This window comes from Acartia tonsa, chromosome 2, assembly GCF_053477335.1.
Source record: "Acartia tonsa isolate MP-2025a chromosome 2, ASM5347733v1, whole genome shotgun sequence".
Taxonomy (NCBI): Eukaryota; Metazoa; Arthropoda; class Copepoda; order Calanoida; family Acartiidae; genus Acartia; species Acartia tonsa.
This window is the reverse complement of record NC_137261.1, coordinates 60,004,528-60,019,182: the sequence shown is the minus strand read 5'-3', so window position 1 is coordinate 60,019,182 and position 14,655 is coordinate 60,004,528. Positions and strand designations below refer to the sequence as shown.

Below are 14,655 nucleotides of genomic sequence, written 5' to 3'. Positions count from 1 at the left end.
AAACTATAGCAAGTATGCCTCTAGGGGTAAGGTGGGAGTGGTAAATGTGGACCATAAAAAGTTTACTATTTAATAATAATATGATTGCTTAATTCAGGGAGCAATCCGAGAAATGTCCGGCGGCACAAAAGGATGACCAGAAGGTCGGACAAGCCTCTGTTATGGAAGGAGAAGCAAAGTAAGATATTTCTTTTAATATTATTTTTTCATACTTTATCCGGGCGACAGTGTTGTAAATGATTTTTCTGTCAAGACAAATTCAACGTGTTCCTTTATTTATTAAAAGCGAGTACTAGCAAGTACGCCTCTAGCTGGGTAAGGTGGAAGGGGTAAATGTGGAACCAAAAAGTTAACTACTTAATTTAAATAGATTATTATATATATATTGTTTAATTCAGGAACAAAACAGCTGCAGCTGGCTCTCCAGAAAATTCGGATGAGAACGAGGTTAAGGAAGTCACTGTTATGGAAACACCAGCAAAGTAAGATTTTTTAAAAATTGTTTTTACTACTTTATCCTGGCGACTGTGTTGTAAATGATTTTTCTGTACGCTAAACCCTCTAATATGAAGTATATCCTTAAAGTTTCTTTTGCCACTCCCTTCCCTTGCCGGTACCTATGAGAAGAACCCGATCGGTTCAGCGGTTAACAAGATCCTTCGCTACATACAAACAAAAATCGTTTTACTTTGTAGTATAGATTGTTTAATTTCAGGATGGAAGACAAACCGGATTTTGATATAATTTATGAGAACATAAAGAATCCAGGACCAAAAAGCCCAGGTATAGTACAATATTTATACTAGCGACTGTGCCCAAAGCATATAGTGAAACATTTCTGTACTAGGCACTAAGAAAATGCCGTAATACATTGTATTATTACACTAGGTTAGGTTAGGTTAGGTTAGGTTAGGTTAGGTTAGGTTAGGTTAGGTTAGGTTAGGTTAGAATAGGCTAGGCTAGGCTAGGCTAGGCTAAAACTAGAAATATTACTCTTTCTATTAATACACTAGGTTAGGTTAGGCTAGAAAAAAAAACTATTGTAAAATTGAAGTATTTTTTTGTAAAAAAAAGTAATTTTAAAAAATATTTTAATTTCAGTGTATCGGGTGTCAGATGATGAGCAGGAGATGTTTGAACCACCCCCTCCTACAATCACGCCAGCATCAAAACTGAGTAGGCGCAAAAGAAGTGCAACACCGGGGAAAATCAAGACCTGCGCCCATGGACGCAGTCCCCGAAGCGAGCTGCCATTGAACACAAGACTCATCGAATGCACCTATATGTGTCCAGACTGCCGCGTCTTCTTTCACAAGAGGCAAAAACAAAGAAAAGAAGGACAAAAGTAAGCTGATGTATAATAGTCCTTCCAGTCAGATCATATATAAACTATTTGTGATAAAAAAGTGATATATATCAAGATATCTTGAGTCAAAAATATGTTTAACCACCTTTAATTTGTACGTACATTAATCTATATGACAGTTTTGACAGTTTTGTTCTGACGATGAGAATATTCATATAATATTATATTTGAAACCGCTATTCCTATATAGCAAATTTTTGAAAATTTAATAATGGAAAGTAACTTCGTAATATATTTTTCTTGTGTATAAAAATGTTCTAGTATAAAGTACAATTAGAATCCAGATCTCAGCAATTAAAACCTATGTATATTTGTGTTAATTTCTCAGCTTAAACCGATTAAACATGCAGTTATATTATCTGTAAAACTATGTAATATTTGGTCATTTAAACCACGTCTAGAATTATAGACTAATTAAGAAAATTTCTGTGAATATATACCTATATAGTATCGCGCTATCGTACCTATGTAAATCATTATGTAAAAAAATATGTTTAAGTGTTTCAATCAATAAAGATAATAATGAAAACAATTTTTTTTTTATTTTTGCGTTTTGTGTACAAGCGAGGTTTTTCTATAATTAAGGTCGTTTTTTACCACTTTCTCGTGATTTTTACCACCCGTTTTTACCACAATTATTGGTAAATTTTTACCATATTTACCCTATTTCTGGTAAAATTTTACCAGTTTAGGGCAAAAATATTACCAGGTGTTGAACAGTTTTACCACTTTTTCGGTAAAATCTACCAGAAATTTGCGGTAAATTTTACCAAAAAAGTGGTAAAAATTGGTCAAAATCTGGTATAAATTTGCGTCCTAAAATGGTAATATTTTACCGGAAATCTGGTAAAATTTTACCAATAATTGTGGTAAAAATCGCTGGTAAAAAGCGTCACAGAGTACCACCAAAAGTGTTTTTACCACGATTACGGTAAAATTTTACCACCTTTTAAATCGTATAGGCTGGTAAAATTTTACCATAAAAGTGGTAAAAACTAGGTTTTTTTATGGTATTAATTCGATCCTGGGAAACAATCATAAACAACTAGCGGCTACGCCCCTAGAGGCCTCTAGTGGCACTTTAAATGTTTTTTTTTTATTTAAAATAACTAATTACAGAAATAGTTGGTTTATGTTTCGTTGGAGTCTCTTTTTCGGAAGGAGTAATTTTTTTCTAGGGGCGATTTCTCCTGATAGGGTGGTGGTACCCTCCCCCAAAATAGTTATAAACCTTCCCGGGACTTATGAGAAGCTACCCTGTTAAGGAGAACCCGATCGGTTCAGCGGTAAGCGAGATCCTTCGCTACAAACAGACAGACAGACAAACAAACAAACAGACATCGTTCTACTTTGTATTATAGATAACTTTAATTCTAACTTCTAATTAATTATATTGCCACTACCCCATTGCTATTCGCGAGATATGAAGACACTCAAAAAGCTTAAAGTTGCTTAATATAAAATTTTTGAAAAATTGCATCTACCAGAACATCGTTAATTGTCGTAAAAACAGCAGAAAACCAACAAAATTAAGCGGTAAGCGAAATTTAAAAGAATAAATTGGTTTCTCGTATTCATTCGAATCCGGTGAATAGGAACTGGTTCTCATCCATACGAAAAAACTATGTCTAGCATCGTATTATATCCAGCTTTCTAAGAATATAAAAATATACAATCATAGGATTAAAACCAGTTTTTAGCCGTTTGAAACGGATTTCAAACGGCTAAAAAACTGGTTTTAATCTTATAATTGTACATTCTATATCCGCGGAAAGCTGTTTATAATACGATGTGAGAAATAACTATTCTTTGTTTTAACACGTTTACTCTAAAAATTTAGGCGTTTGTGTGAAGTGTATTTAGCTGTGTGTGTGTGTTTAAGTGTGTGTGTGTGTGTGTGTGTGTGTGTGTGTGTGTGTGTGTGTGTGTGTGTGTGTTTGTGTGTGTGTGTGTGTGTGTGTGTGTGTGTGTGTGTGTGTGTATGTATGTGTTTAAGTGTAAATATATCTGAGAATCCAATCTTTGTAATGAAATGATATGGTACTGTGTGTGTGTGCAATCAGTTTATATTGGCCCCCCGTGGAAAACTGCAACAAATGGATGTCTTACAAGCCAACCGCACCTTTTATATAGTAAAGCATGTCAAAAAAAGTGTACCTTATCGCCCAAGGATTGGGATAAATTGGTGTTTTTTACCCCCATCAAACTTTAAAACCCCTTACTTTTTCAGCAATTTCAAAAACCCTCATAATAAAAAGCTTGGACGTCCCTGTACTTAAATCCCTCTTTATCTAGAAGTATTTATTAGTCATTAACCCAAGGGCACTCTATTACTTGTATGAAGCTTCCCTAATCTTTACAGAAGTATTTTTTGAGTGCCTCGCAATTCTTTAAATAGTTAAAAATAAGAGGCGAAAGGATTACATTAGTCTGCTTGATTTTTGATAAACACAATTATTTCAAAACATTATTAGAAAATTAAAATATCTATTCTTTTTAAGTTTTGTTTTGTTACAGTTTTGTGAAACTTTTTTCTTTTCTCCGTTTCCTGATTTTTACTATTTTAACAAGGGGTATCACATTGAAAAAAAATTAAGAAAAATGTGATTTTTTTATTTAAAACAATTTGCTTAACAATGAATGTAAACAGCTTTTGGAAATTATAATTTTTGTTTTTCAATATAAAATTATTTGTTATACAGGGTGTTTTTTTTAATAAGTTAAAAGTATTGCTTAATTTAACCCACTTGCCATTGACAGAAATTAATAATCTATATCTTAAATTCTTCATTGATGTGGGACATTTTGTATGAGAAAAAAATATTTGGCGATTTTCAACAAATTCTGCCTTAAAAACCGGTTTTACCAAAGTACCTATTTTTGGATCTGGACTAATTTAGAGAGTGTGCAAAAATGCGTACATTTTTAAAAATCAAATTGCGCGGCTTGTGTTAATAGTAGAAAAATGTTACGCATACCGTTAGAATTGTCATAAACTCTAGTTTTAGGAAATATATGTAACACATACAGGCTATTTGTAGTATAGAAGTTACATTGGAAAATGTGAGAAGTGTTGAAAATTTTAAGTAAGTTGGAACATTTTACCACGTAGCTCCTAAACTATACGTAGCACAGAAATAGTTCTTAACCCTTACAGATCGGGGGGGGGGGTCATATTGACCCCCCCCCCTCTAGTTTTTTCAATGTAATTTTTTTTGTAGGTAAGATGGAGAGCTGTGACTTCATGACTTTTTAAGTTTAGTAATTATGCGTCGGCAAGAGTTGATTTTATTAAGATATCTGGTCTGTGTCGGTCGTGGTGTCCGGTCAAAGTCGGTTGGGTAGCACCAAAATTTTAAAAAAATTCTAAATAAATCTTAATTTCTACATTATGACTTTTGTGTATAAGGTAGAAACCTAAAATTTTTTTGGTGAATACTGAGATATCAATGACCTTATGAGAAAAGTGGTGTTATGACCGTTTGACCGACTTTATGACCGATTTTTGTCCGGCTTTTACTACAGACATATATCATGAATATTGTGGCTTCTATTACAGCTAGAGACCTAAAATTTTTTTTGGTAAATTCTTGAGCAACAATAAAAAGATAAAAATATTAATTGGCGGCGCCAACCGCCGTTTTACCGCCGTAACCGCTGAAAATGGCAGTTTACGTTATTTGCCGTTTTTCGGCGATGATCAGAAAAAGTAATTTTTTTGTTATGAAAAATAAAAGTTCATCCTAAAATTTGGTCATCCTAGCTGCAAAATTGGCCGCTCTACAGCTGTTTTAAAATTTGGCAGCTGGCCGCAAAAAAGCGGCTAAGGAGCGGCCTGGCCGCTATGACTAGAAAAAGTAATTTTCTCTAAAAGTACACATGAACCACCAGAAAAAAAATTTTATGACTTTATCTGTAACAGAAGCCGAGATAGAGGGGGGGGTCAATATGACCCCCCCCCCAATCTATTAAGGTGGGAATTGTGGCCCGATCTGTAAGGGTTAAACACCTAAAAACTAGAGTTTATGACGATTCTAACAATATGCATAACATTTTTCTACTATTAACACAAGCCGCGCAATTTGATTTTTAAAAATGTACGCATTTTTGTAAACCCTTTAAATTAGTCATGTTCCAAAAATAGGTACTTTGGAAAAACTGGTTTTTAAGGCAGAACTTGTTGAAAATCGCAAAATATTTTTTTCTTATACAAAATGTCCCACATCAATGAAGAATTTAAGATATAGATTATTAATTTCTGTCAATGGCAAGTGGGTTAAATTAAGCAATACTTTTAACTTATTAAAAAAACACCCTGTATATACCAGTTTATAACCTATATTTTTTACATTTTCAACATTATTTTATGGTGTACTAATGGATATAGAACAGAATATACTTGTATATTATTTTAATTTACGTTGCTAACATGGACATTTTTTATTGGTCAAATCTTTCATCCAATAGGAGTGAAGGAAATAGAGTAAAGGGGGTGGAAAGAGGGTATCGTTACTTTAGCAAGCTACGAGTTTCACTTTATTTGAGTACATGGTAATCTGGTGTAACATCCAAGTAAATACATATACATTTTTAAATCTGACACCCGTGTTGAAAAAAGGTAAAATGTGAGAGAGAAAATTATCTTGTCTCTGATAAAACATTTTTATAGAGACCATATTGTACCAAGAAGAAGGGACGGTTACCTTAAACAATAAATGTATAAGTATATATGTTTAATCCAGACAACTGCCTGGCCCAAGTGGTGTAGACCCTTTTTGTCTGCTTACAAATTGTTTTCTGTTGTTCTGTAGCGTTTTAGGCTGTGTTTATATTTTCAATATTTTAGGGTATAAAAAAATATTTTTGAACCTCCCTTGTCCCTGACACTGTAGACATAAATAATATAAAAACTAGTATAGAGCCTCCCTTGTCCTTGACACTGTAGACATAAAGTATATAAAAACTAGTATTGATCCTCCCTTGTCCCTGACACTGTAGACATAAAGTATATAAAAACTAGTATTGATCCTCCCTTGTCCCTGACACTGTAGATATAAAGGAAATAAAGACTAGTATTGAGCCTCCCTTGTCCTTGACACTGTAGACATAAAGTATATAAAAACTAGTATTGATCCTCCCTTGTCCCTGACACTGTAGACATAAAGTATATAAAAACTAGTATTGATCCTCCCTTGTCCCTGACACTGTAGATATAAAGGATATAAAAATTAGTATTGAGCCTCCCTTGTCCCTGACACTGTAGACATAAAGGATATAAAAATTAGTATTGAGCCTCCCTTGTCCCTGACACTGTAGACATAAAGGATATAAAAACTAGTATTGAGCCTCCCTTGTCCCTAACACTGTAGACATAAAGGTTATAAAAACTAGTATTGAGCCTCCCTTGTCCCTGACACTGTACATATAAAGGATATAAAAACTAGTATTGAGTCTCCCTCGTCCCTGACACTGTAGACATAAAGGATATAAAAACTAGTATTGAGCCTCCCTTGTTCCTGACACTGTAGACATAAAGGATATAAAAACTAGTATTGAGCCTCCCTTGTCACTGACACTGTAGACATAAAGGATATAAAAACTTATTATTGGCTTACACTTCTTATCTTACAAAGCAAAATAATGTGCTTTTTAAACTCGCGACCGAGAAAAGAAATTAAAATTTTTAACAACTAGATAAAATATTAAGTAGACTTAAAGCTGCCCAAAAATGTTTGTATAAAAAGAATTTTACGAAAATCTTGTTAAGACCGTGTTACTTTGTCTACAGGTTGATAAAATGGATATATTATTACTTGGATGTTGCATCAGATTTTCATGTATATGACTCGCAGCAGCGGTCTAAAATATCGTACCACTCATCAACCACCTTTACCCCATCCCCTCTTACTTGATGAACAAACTGTCCAATAAATAAGGACCATATTAGCAAGCTGCATTAACGACAATTTTTACCCTGACAATATATCCACGTATATCATATATCCATTAAGTTGATAAATATAATTTCCCTATAAAATCAAGGCTTCAATGAAATTCATAATGCTAGAATTATTTGTAAGGGTAAAAATATAATTCTCTTAAAATTGGAAAAAGTTTTTAGGTAAACAGAAATATTCCTGGAAATAATTGTTAGAATAGGCTTAGCGTGGCTCAGAGATAAAGATATAGTTTTTATAACAAAAGTAAGAATTTGCAATCATTTTCCAGTATGGCTTTAAAACCGATTGATATTCGCTGGATTAGAACGTGTTCTCAGCCATAATGAAAAATCATGTATAGCATTATATTAAAGAAATTATCTACAAATATTAAAACACATATCATAAAATAAATACCAGTTTTGTTATCCAATGCCTTTGGCCACTTTGGGCATACAAAACTGGTTTTAATCTTAAAATTTTCATTTTAATATCTGCAGAAAGCTGTCTATAATACGATGAGATAATAAATAATGTTTCTATATCATTTTATCCATTTTCTGTCTATCGAATTTATTAAAAAAAATATATAAATTAGTCTGTTTTATTTTTTTGCTTTTTCCTAATTATAGCAGATTCGTTCTCTCTTACATTTTATTATATGAGAACTAAATATTCTCTCTACATCTAACTTTGTCTGTTTGTTTATATATGATTTTTATTTGTGGTTGGCTACTAATGAAGCTAGTAAAAGTGGCGGCACAGTTTATGACCAATTAACCAATGATAGGCCACTATATATTTTACCATTGGTCAATTACAGTGTATACTGGCCTGTTATTGGTTATTTTTTTGACGTCATAATCTGTGCCGCCACTTTTACTAGCTTCCTACTTATGGATGTTGCCATCCTTGTCTATTTTTCTAAATTTTGTCTTGAGGTCTGTCAGGGGTTGGGCCGGATACTTTTTGGCCAGATACCGGATACCCAGTATTCGGTTTGTTATCTGGCCAACGTTCGATATCCGGCAAATTATCGGATATCTGGTATTGGAAATCAGCCGGATATCTGGTATCTGGCCGGATATTGAAAATGTCCGGATATCAAGCCAAACCGGCTATCCGGCCAAACCCTAGTCTGTACGTCTTTCTGTCTTTTTTCCTATCCCTACATCCTTAAATATGGCTGGGACTTTGACTAGCATTAATTCATAGAATTGCTTAGAATATTGAATATAGACTGTTGCCAAAATAATAGAGATAAAGAATTAGAGTTGCTTTTCTGAACTATTGCAGATTCTCTCTATTTATCTCTTTATATCTCTCTCTCTCTCTCTCTCCCTCTCTCATTCTCTCTCTCTCTCCCTCTCTCTCTCTCTCTCTCTCTCTCTCTCTCTCTCTCTCTCTCTCTCTCCCTCTCTCTCTCATTCTCTCTCTCTCTCATTCTCTCTCTCTCTCTTTTTTTTTCTCTCTCTCTCCTTCTCTCTCTCTCTCCCTCTCTCTCTCTCTCTCTCTTCTCTCTCTTTCTCTCTCTCTCTATCTTCTCTATCTCTCTCTTTCTCTCTCTCTCTCTCTCTCAATCTCTCTCTCTCTCTCTCTCTTCTCTCTCTTTCTCTCTCTCTATCTTCTCTATCTCTCTCTGTTCTCTCTCTCTCCCTCTCTCTCCCTCTCTCCCTCTCTCTCTCTCCTTCTCTCTCTCTCTCTCTCTCTCTCTCTCGAATGTTGGCAAAATAATAGAGATATACAATTAGAGTTCCAATTTTAATATTTCCCTACTTAGATGCTAATAATACTAGAGACGTTAAAAATTGTACCTAATACTACTATTCCAGACACAGTTAGGACTTCCTGACAAAGATCGTGCAATCAAAGGGTATTTTGTCTATCGGGTGAATAGGCACTTTATTCTGCAATTATGAAACGCGGAGTATGTTTCTAGGTGCAGGAAGAGGTCTAGAACCCAAAGCGAAACCAAGCCCCCGAGAGGTCATCATAGATGCTTATACTAAAGTAACGGGATGTATGTGTGTTTGTTGGTCTGTGTCTTTGTACCGAAGGATCTCGCTAACCGCTGAACAGATCGGGTTCTCCTTAACAGGGTAGCTTCTCATAGGTCCTAGGAAGATTTATTTGGGGGTAGGGTACCACCACCCTCCCAAGAGAAATCGCCTATAGAAACCCCCCAACTCAAATTTTTTTTTTTTTTAAAACTAAAATTAAGAATCTAAAATAATAAATTGGGTTATAAAATTCGACTCTCCTCTCCTCAAGTGCCTCTAGACGCCTTTAGGGGCGTAGCCGCTAGTGATAAAAATAAATAAATAAATTCGACTAAATAATTGAGTTACAGAATAAAGTGATAATTAAACTAATTACTTAAATAGAAAATGGACGAGTAGTCATAAATAATGATGAATTTAAAGAACCTAAACACAAAGGTTGGAAAATAAAAAGGTTAAGGAAGCAAAATATGTTTATAAACTGAAATTTGTTATCAAACATAGCTGGATCTTTAAATCATTTTAGTGGTGAGCCAGATCGGGGTGAGCCGAATTTCAGCCAATCACAGCGCGGCATTTCATAAAATGCTGTGCTCTCGTTGGTTGAAAGTTGGCTCACCCCGATCTGGCTCACCACTAAAATGATTTAAAGATCCAGCTCAGGAGACATTTGTATATAGCCTTCTAGCTCTTTAAAGGCCAACACACTCCCCCCACCCAACCGATTAAGGAACTGACGTTATGGTTAAAAAAAAGAAATGATGTTGAATTCAAATGGATAAGTACGGTTAAAATCAATAAAATATTGAAAAAATTGAAAAACTTCTGTGCGATTCATATCATGAAATTGATGTATTTAAAAAGTATTTTGAACATTGTTTAAAACAATATAATATAATAATAACTAGATATTTGAAGATATTCTTACAACACAAAGTCCTCATTAAATTAGTTTTATTTTCATAAATTACTTCCTCTAAATGCAGTTAATACCAACTTTAGCTTTTAAACAGCAGTTTTATGTTCATTTGAATATCAACAAGATTTTAACATGTAAACTCAATAATTATCTTAAAGTTTATTTGATGTATTTTCAAAAGGGAGGCTTTTCTATAATAAGGTTTTTCAGTCCGTCCGTTACGGAAAGCTTTTTTCATTAATTTAGGCATGTTAGAATTTTCCTATCGATTTCAAACTTTACATCATGATTCCTGTAGTAGTTAGGTACGATTTAGAAAGCGTAGCGACTCTATAATCATTACCAGAATGTCCGTATGTCCATTTTAAATGTTTTTTTTTTAACTTTTTTAACAACAATTTTTTATGTGATGAATCATCCGATTGACCTGATTTTTAGTTTACTGATTCCGATTACAATAAGGTACAATATTATGAGCGAGGCATCACTATAATAATTGATTATTAATCAAGTCCAAAAAATGTCAGTATGCTCTTAAACAGAATTCTATATTTAAGAATTTTGCAATAAATTTAGGTATAATTTTGTCAAAACTTATATTCTTATTTTGTATATTCAGTTCTTACACTCTACACAAGTTAATGTTCGTCTGTCATACCGTTTTAGAGCTTCGCTTTTATGGATGTTGTCAATCTTGTTTTATTTGTAGTTAAATTTATTTTATATGGCTAGTGGTCAAGCACCAATTAGTTTTGAACCTTTTCAGAACCTATGGGAAGCTACACTGCAAAAGAGAACCATATCGGTTCAGCGGTTAGCAAGATCCTTAAGTACAGACAGTCACATAGATATCCTTTTACTTTTATATAAGGAAAACATATTTTTTCAATCTCCCAATTTAAAAAATTCTCTAATCCTGCAATTAGAATACATGTTTATTGTTTAACCCTCCAAACAGACATACAGATAAAGGAATAAATTACACTCAACCACACGTGACAGGGTATTAGTTATACATATGAAATAAAGAAAGCATGTTTGAATTTAGTGGATTTGTGTAAAGGAATATTAGATATTACAAAAATCGGGAAAAATATAAAATCTATCCACAATGTATTATAACATTAATCTAAAAGAATATTGGAGGTACGAGCTATAAGTAACTCTTTCAATGATGGGGTGAATGTAGACTTTCAATTGGGTATATGAATATTAGCCTATAGCGTCGGAATTAAGAACACAGCCAATTCGCTACAAAAGTAGAAAGAAATTTGCTAGCAGACACAAAAGGCCCCCACCACTTAAGACAGGTAGTTATTTGGGTTATACATCTATGCTTATAAATTTATACATTTATTCCTATAACCATAGAATGCAATTACAAAATAGAAATGTTTGGAAATTTTGGTAAAGGTTGTAGATTCTAGGTAGGTAATATATTAGGTGTCAACTTCTTGTAATATTACTTGCACAAGTACACACAGACAACAAATAACACTGAATTAATTTAGATCTTGTTAAGGTATTTTTAAAAGAGAAGTTTCTTTCTATAATTAGGGTCGGTCCGTTCGTACGTCTGTCCGGAACGGATAGATTTTTCGTTAATTTAGTCATGTTAGAATTTTCCTATCGATTTCAAATTTTGCATGGTGATTCCTGTAGAAGTTAGGTACGATTTTGAAAGCATAGCAACTCTATAATCATTAGCAGAATGTCCTCACGTCCATGTGAAACATGTTGATTTTTTAACTTTTTTAACAACAAATATTTATGTGATATAATAATCCGATTGATTTGAGTTTTAGAAAACAACAAAGACAATCCTAAGACAACAAAGTACAATGTTATAAGAGAAGCATCTCTATAATCAAGTTCTAAAAATGTAATATATATCCTGAAACATTACCTTTAACCTTACCTTTAAGCAGTTTTTTAACGAATTTTTAAAGTTTATATTCTGCTTATTCAGTTGTAACACTCTGCTAGACGTTAATGTTCGTTAGTTCTAACGTTTCAGAGCTTAGCTTATATGGATGCTGTTATCCTTGTTGAAGTATGTGTATGTTTTCTTGACATAATAATCTACATTACCAATATACAAATAATATACCTTTTAAAATCTTCATGTTAAACTTTCTTAATTCACAGTGTAAAAAAAATTTTTGACGGTGAGAAGTTAAAATAAAATAAGGCTAACCATTCATAGACGTATTAATGAAAAATATCCTAGGCGATGCTCCTAAAATGTAGGAATGATTTAGAGATCTTAACGAACAAACTAAAAAATCTCTACTTTGTAAATTCAGATGTTTGTGTCCATCCATCCATTTGTAATATTTTACATGGCCAAAATTTCATACGGATTCAAAACTTGTAAAATCACATTAAAATAATACTGAGATGTGTAAAAAGTGTACAGCATCTTTAATGCACTGAAAAGTCCTGTTAAAATAAACATCAAACATATATCCTGAATTTAGAGATTTAAAAATGTACTTTAGATGAATTAAATAAAAATAATAATTTTGTTAAAATAATAAAGTTAGAGTATAGAGGGGTCGATGGTATATGGCTACATAGAACTATGGCAAAGACCTACTAACATATTCATATTGGTCAAGAAATTTGACAGCTTGGACCCTAAAATGGCCGAGTTTTATACAGGATTTTTCATTATTAGAAACAATGCCCTAACTATAAAATTTAACATATATTTGTGTTTTTCCTTAATAAATAATGGATATATCTTAAAATTAATGAAGGAAACAAATCAATTTTAGCATTGTCAAAAAATTATAAAACTGTAAAAATTTGGACTTTCAGTAAATTATTTTCACTTCAAGCTGCTAACAATACAATCATTTCGGAAAGTAGATATCAATGCCAATTTTTAAAAATAGCAATATTAAGGTTCAAATTAAAATCAATATAGGTTTAATTTGTTTTTAAAATATTTTTCTTTTGAGGGGGCTTTTAAATGTTTTTCCCAGTAATAGATAGATATCTTTCTTCCTTTCCGCTTTCCGAAATATTAGAACTGTCCGTAGCTCCTACGTAGCTTCTGCGCATGTCTATTTATATATCTATATATTTAGTAGAGAAGCTACTCTATAATTCACTTTGTCTATCAGTAAGTCCAGATTTTTTTCCAATGAGTTAAATAAAAATTAATCTGTATTTGACTTTGATAAAAGGATTTTACATCCTATTAAATATATGTAAATCATTGCAGCTCTTTTATGACTCTATACATGCCCTTCTCTTCTTTTTACATCAGCAACCAAATGAATGTATTTATTTTCAATTCCTGAAAATCATAAAAATCTGAACATTGCTATATTTTCAATATTTTATTCATTAAATCAATTGATTTTAGAAAGACATATTTTCTAAATGCTGCTACACTTGATATTATTATCCTTGTTATAATGTTCTATTGATTAAAAGGATTATTATTTTTTGTCAACACTTTTTTAGCTAGCTTTGTAATAATTACGTTTAAATTCTGTTAAATTTACTGATAATTATCATCTAATAATTTATCGCTTATTTTCAAGGTCTTACTATTCTAATTATATATACATTATTATGTTTAATAAGAAAATTCCGACATTCATCTCAGTTTATTTTTTTAAAAAAATAGCTATCTTTGAAATATATATTCAAATAAAATAACACAGTACAAATAATAATAAAACAGGGTTTGCTTACAAAACACAAACAAATTAATGGAAACACTTTTGAAAAGATAGCATTGATTTTAAATGATAAATATGCTCAAAATTTTTTACAAAAACTAGGCAAAACATTTTTTTTGTCGTTGATAACAATATCTTATTCTTATACTCTTATTTACAAATAGTTTTACACTAAAATCTTTTGATTTAATTGTTTTAACTCTTGTACAATTGGGCAGATGACTTTAATTTATAATAAAGGTCCCCCAAATCCTTATACCAACAAGTTGGTGATTTTGATTATTTCTTCAAACCTTATCCAATGACAGCATATGAGCTTTCTAGCAGCTAAGGGAGAAAGCAAAATTTCTATCGATAAACAACCTTCTGCAGAGCTTTAGGTCTTTGCTTAAGGAATGTTTGTAGCTATCTGTTTATACATCTATACTCTAAATTTATTGTTAAAATAAGCATCAATTTGAGAAAAATGACTCCCCCCAAAAACTTTTTCTTTAAAACTAAAGTTAAAGGTTAGGGTAAACTTCTACCCCCTCCCCCCATTTCTAATTGTGTAATCTTTATTGTAAAAATAGAAAAAAAATGTTTATAGCTCCGCTGGTAAACCTGGTTGAATTGAACAGGACGGACGGAGTTTGAAAGTAATCACAATGCAGAAAAACCAAATCTAAGTTGTTTAAGGTCAAGAAGTAAGATTTATAGCATTTAAAGGTATCCTCTTGTGGTTATAAATGAT

The 14,655-nt window shown here is 32.4% G+C and overlaps 1 protein-coding gene across 1 annotated transcript; it reads left to right on the top strand.

Moving 5' to 3' along the window:
• Positions 1-278: 278 nt before the first annotated feature.
• On the top strand, positions 279-1,898 carry LOC145312883 (uncharacterized). Its single transcript, XM_080152108.1, has 3 exons — positions 279-482; positions 716-783; positions 1,102-1,898. Exons 1-3 carry the CDS (start codon positions 466-468, stop codon positions 1,347-1,349), a joined length of 333 nt encoding a protein of 110 aa, XP_080008234.1. The 5' UTR covers positions 279-465; the 3' UTR covers positions 1,350-1,898.
• Positions 1,899-14,655: the final 12,757 nt, after the last annotated feature.

What these genes read in the sequence shown, in the direction of transcription:
- LOC145312883 (XM_080152108.1), top strand. An exon ending in TCCAGGACCAAAAAGCCCAG is followed by an intron (nt 784 to 1,101) that starts GTATAGTACAAT and finishes TTTTAATTTCAG; the next exon opens with TGTATCGGGTGTCAGATGAT.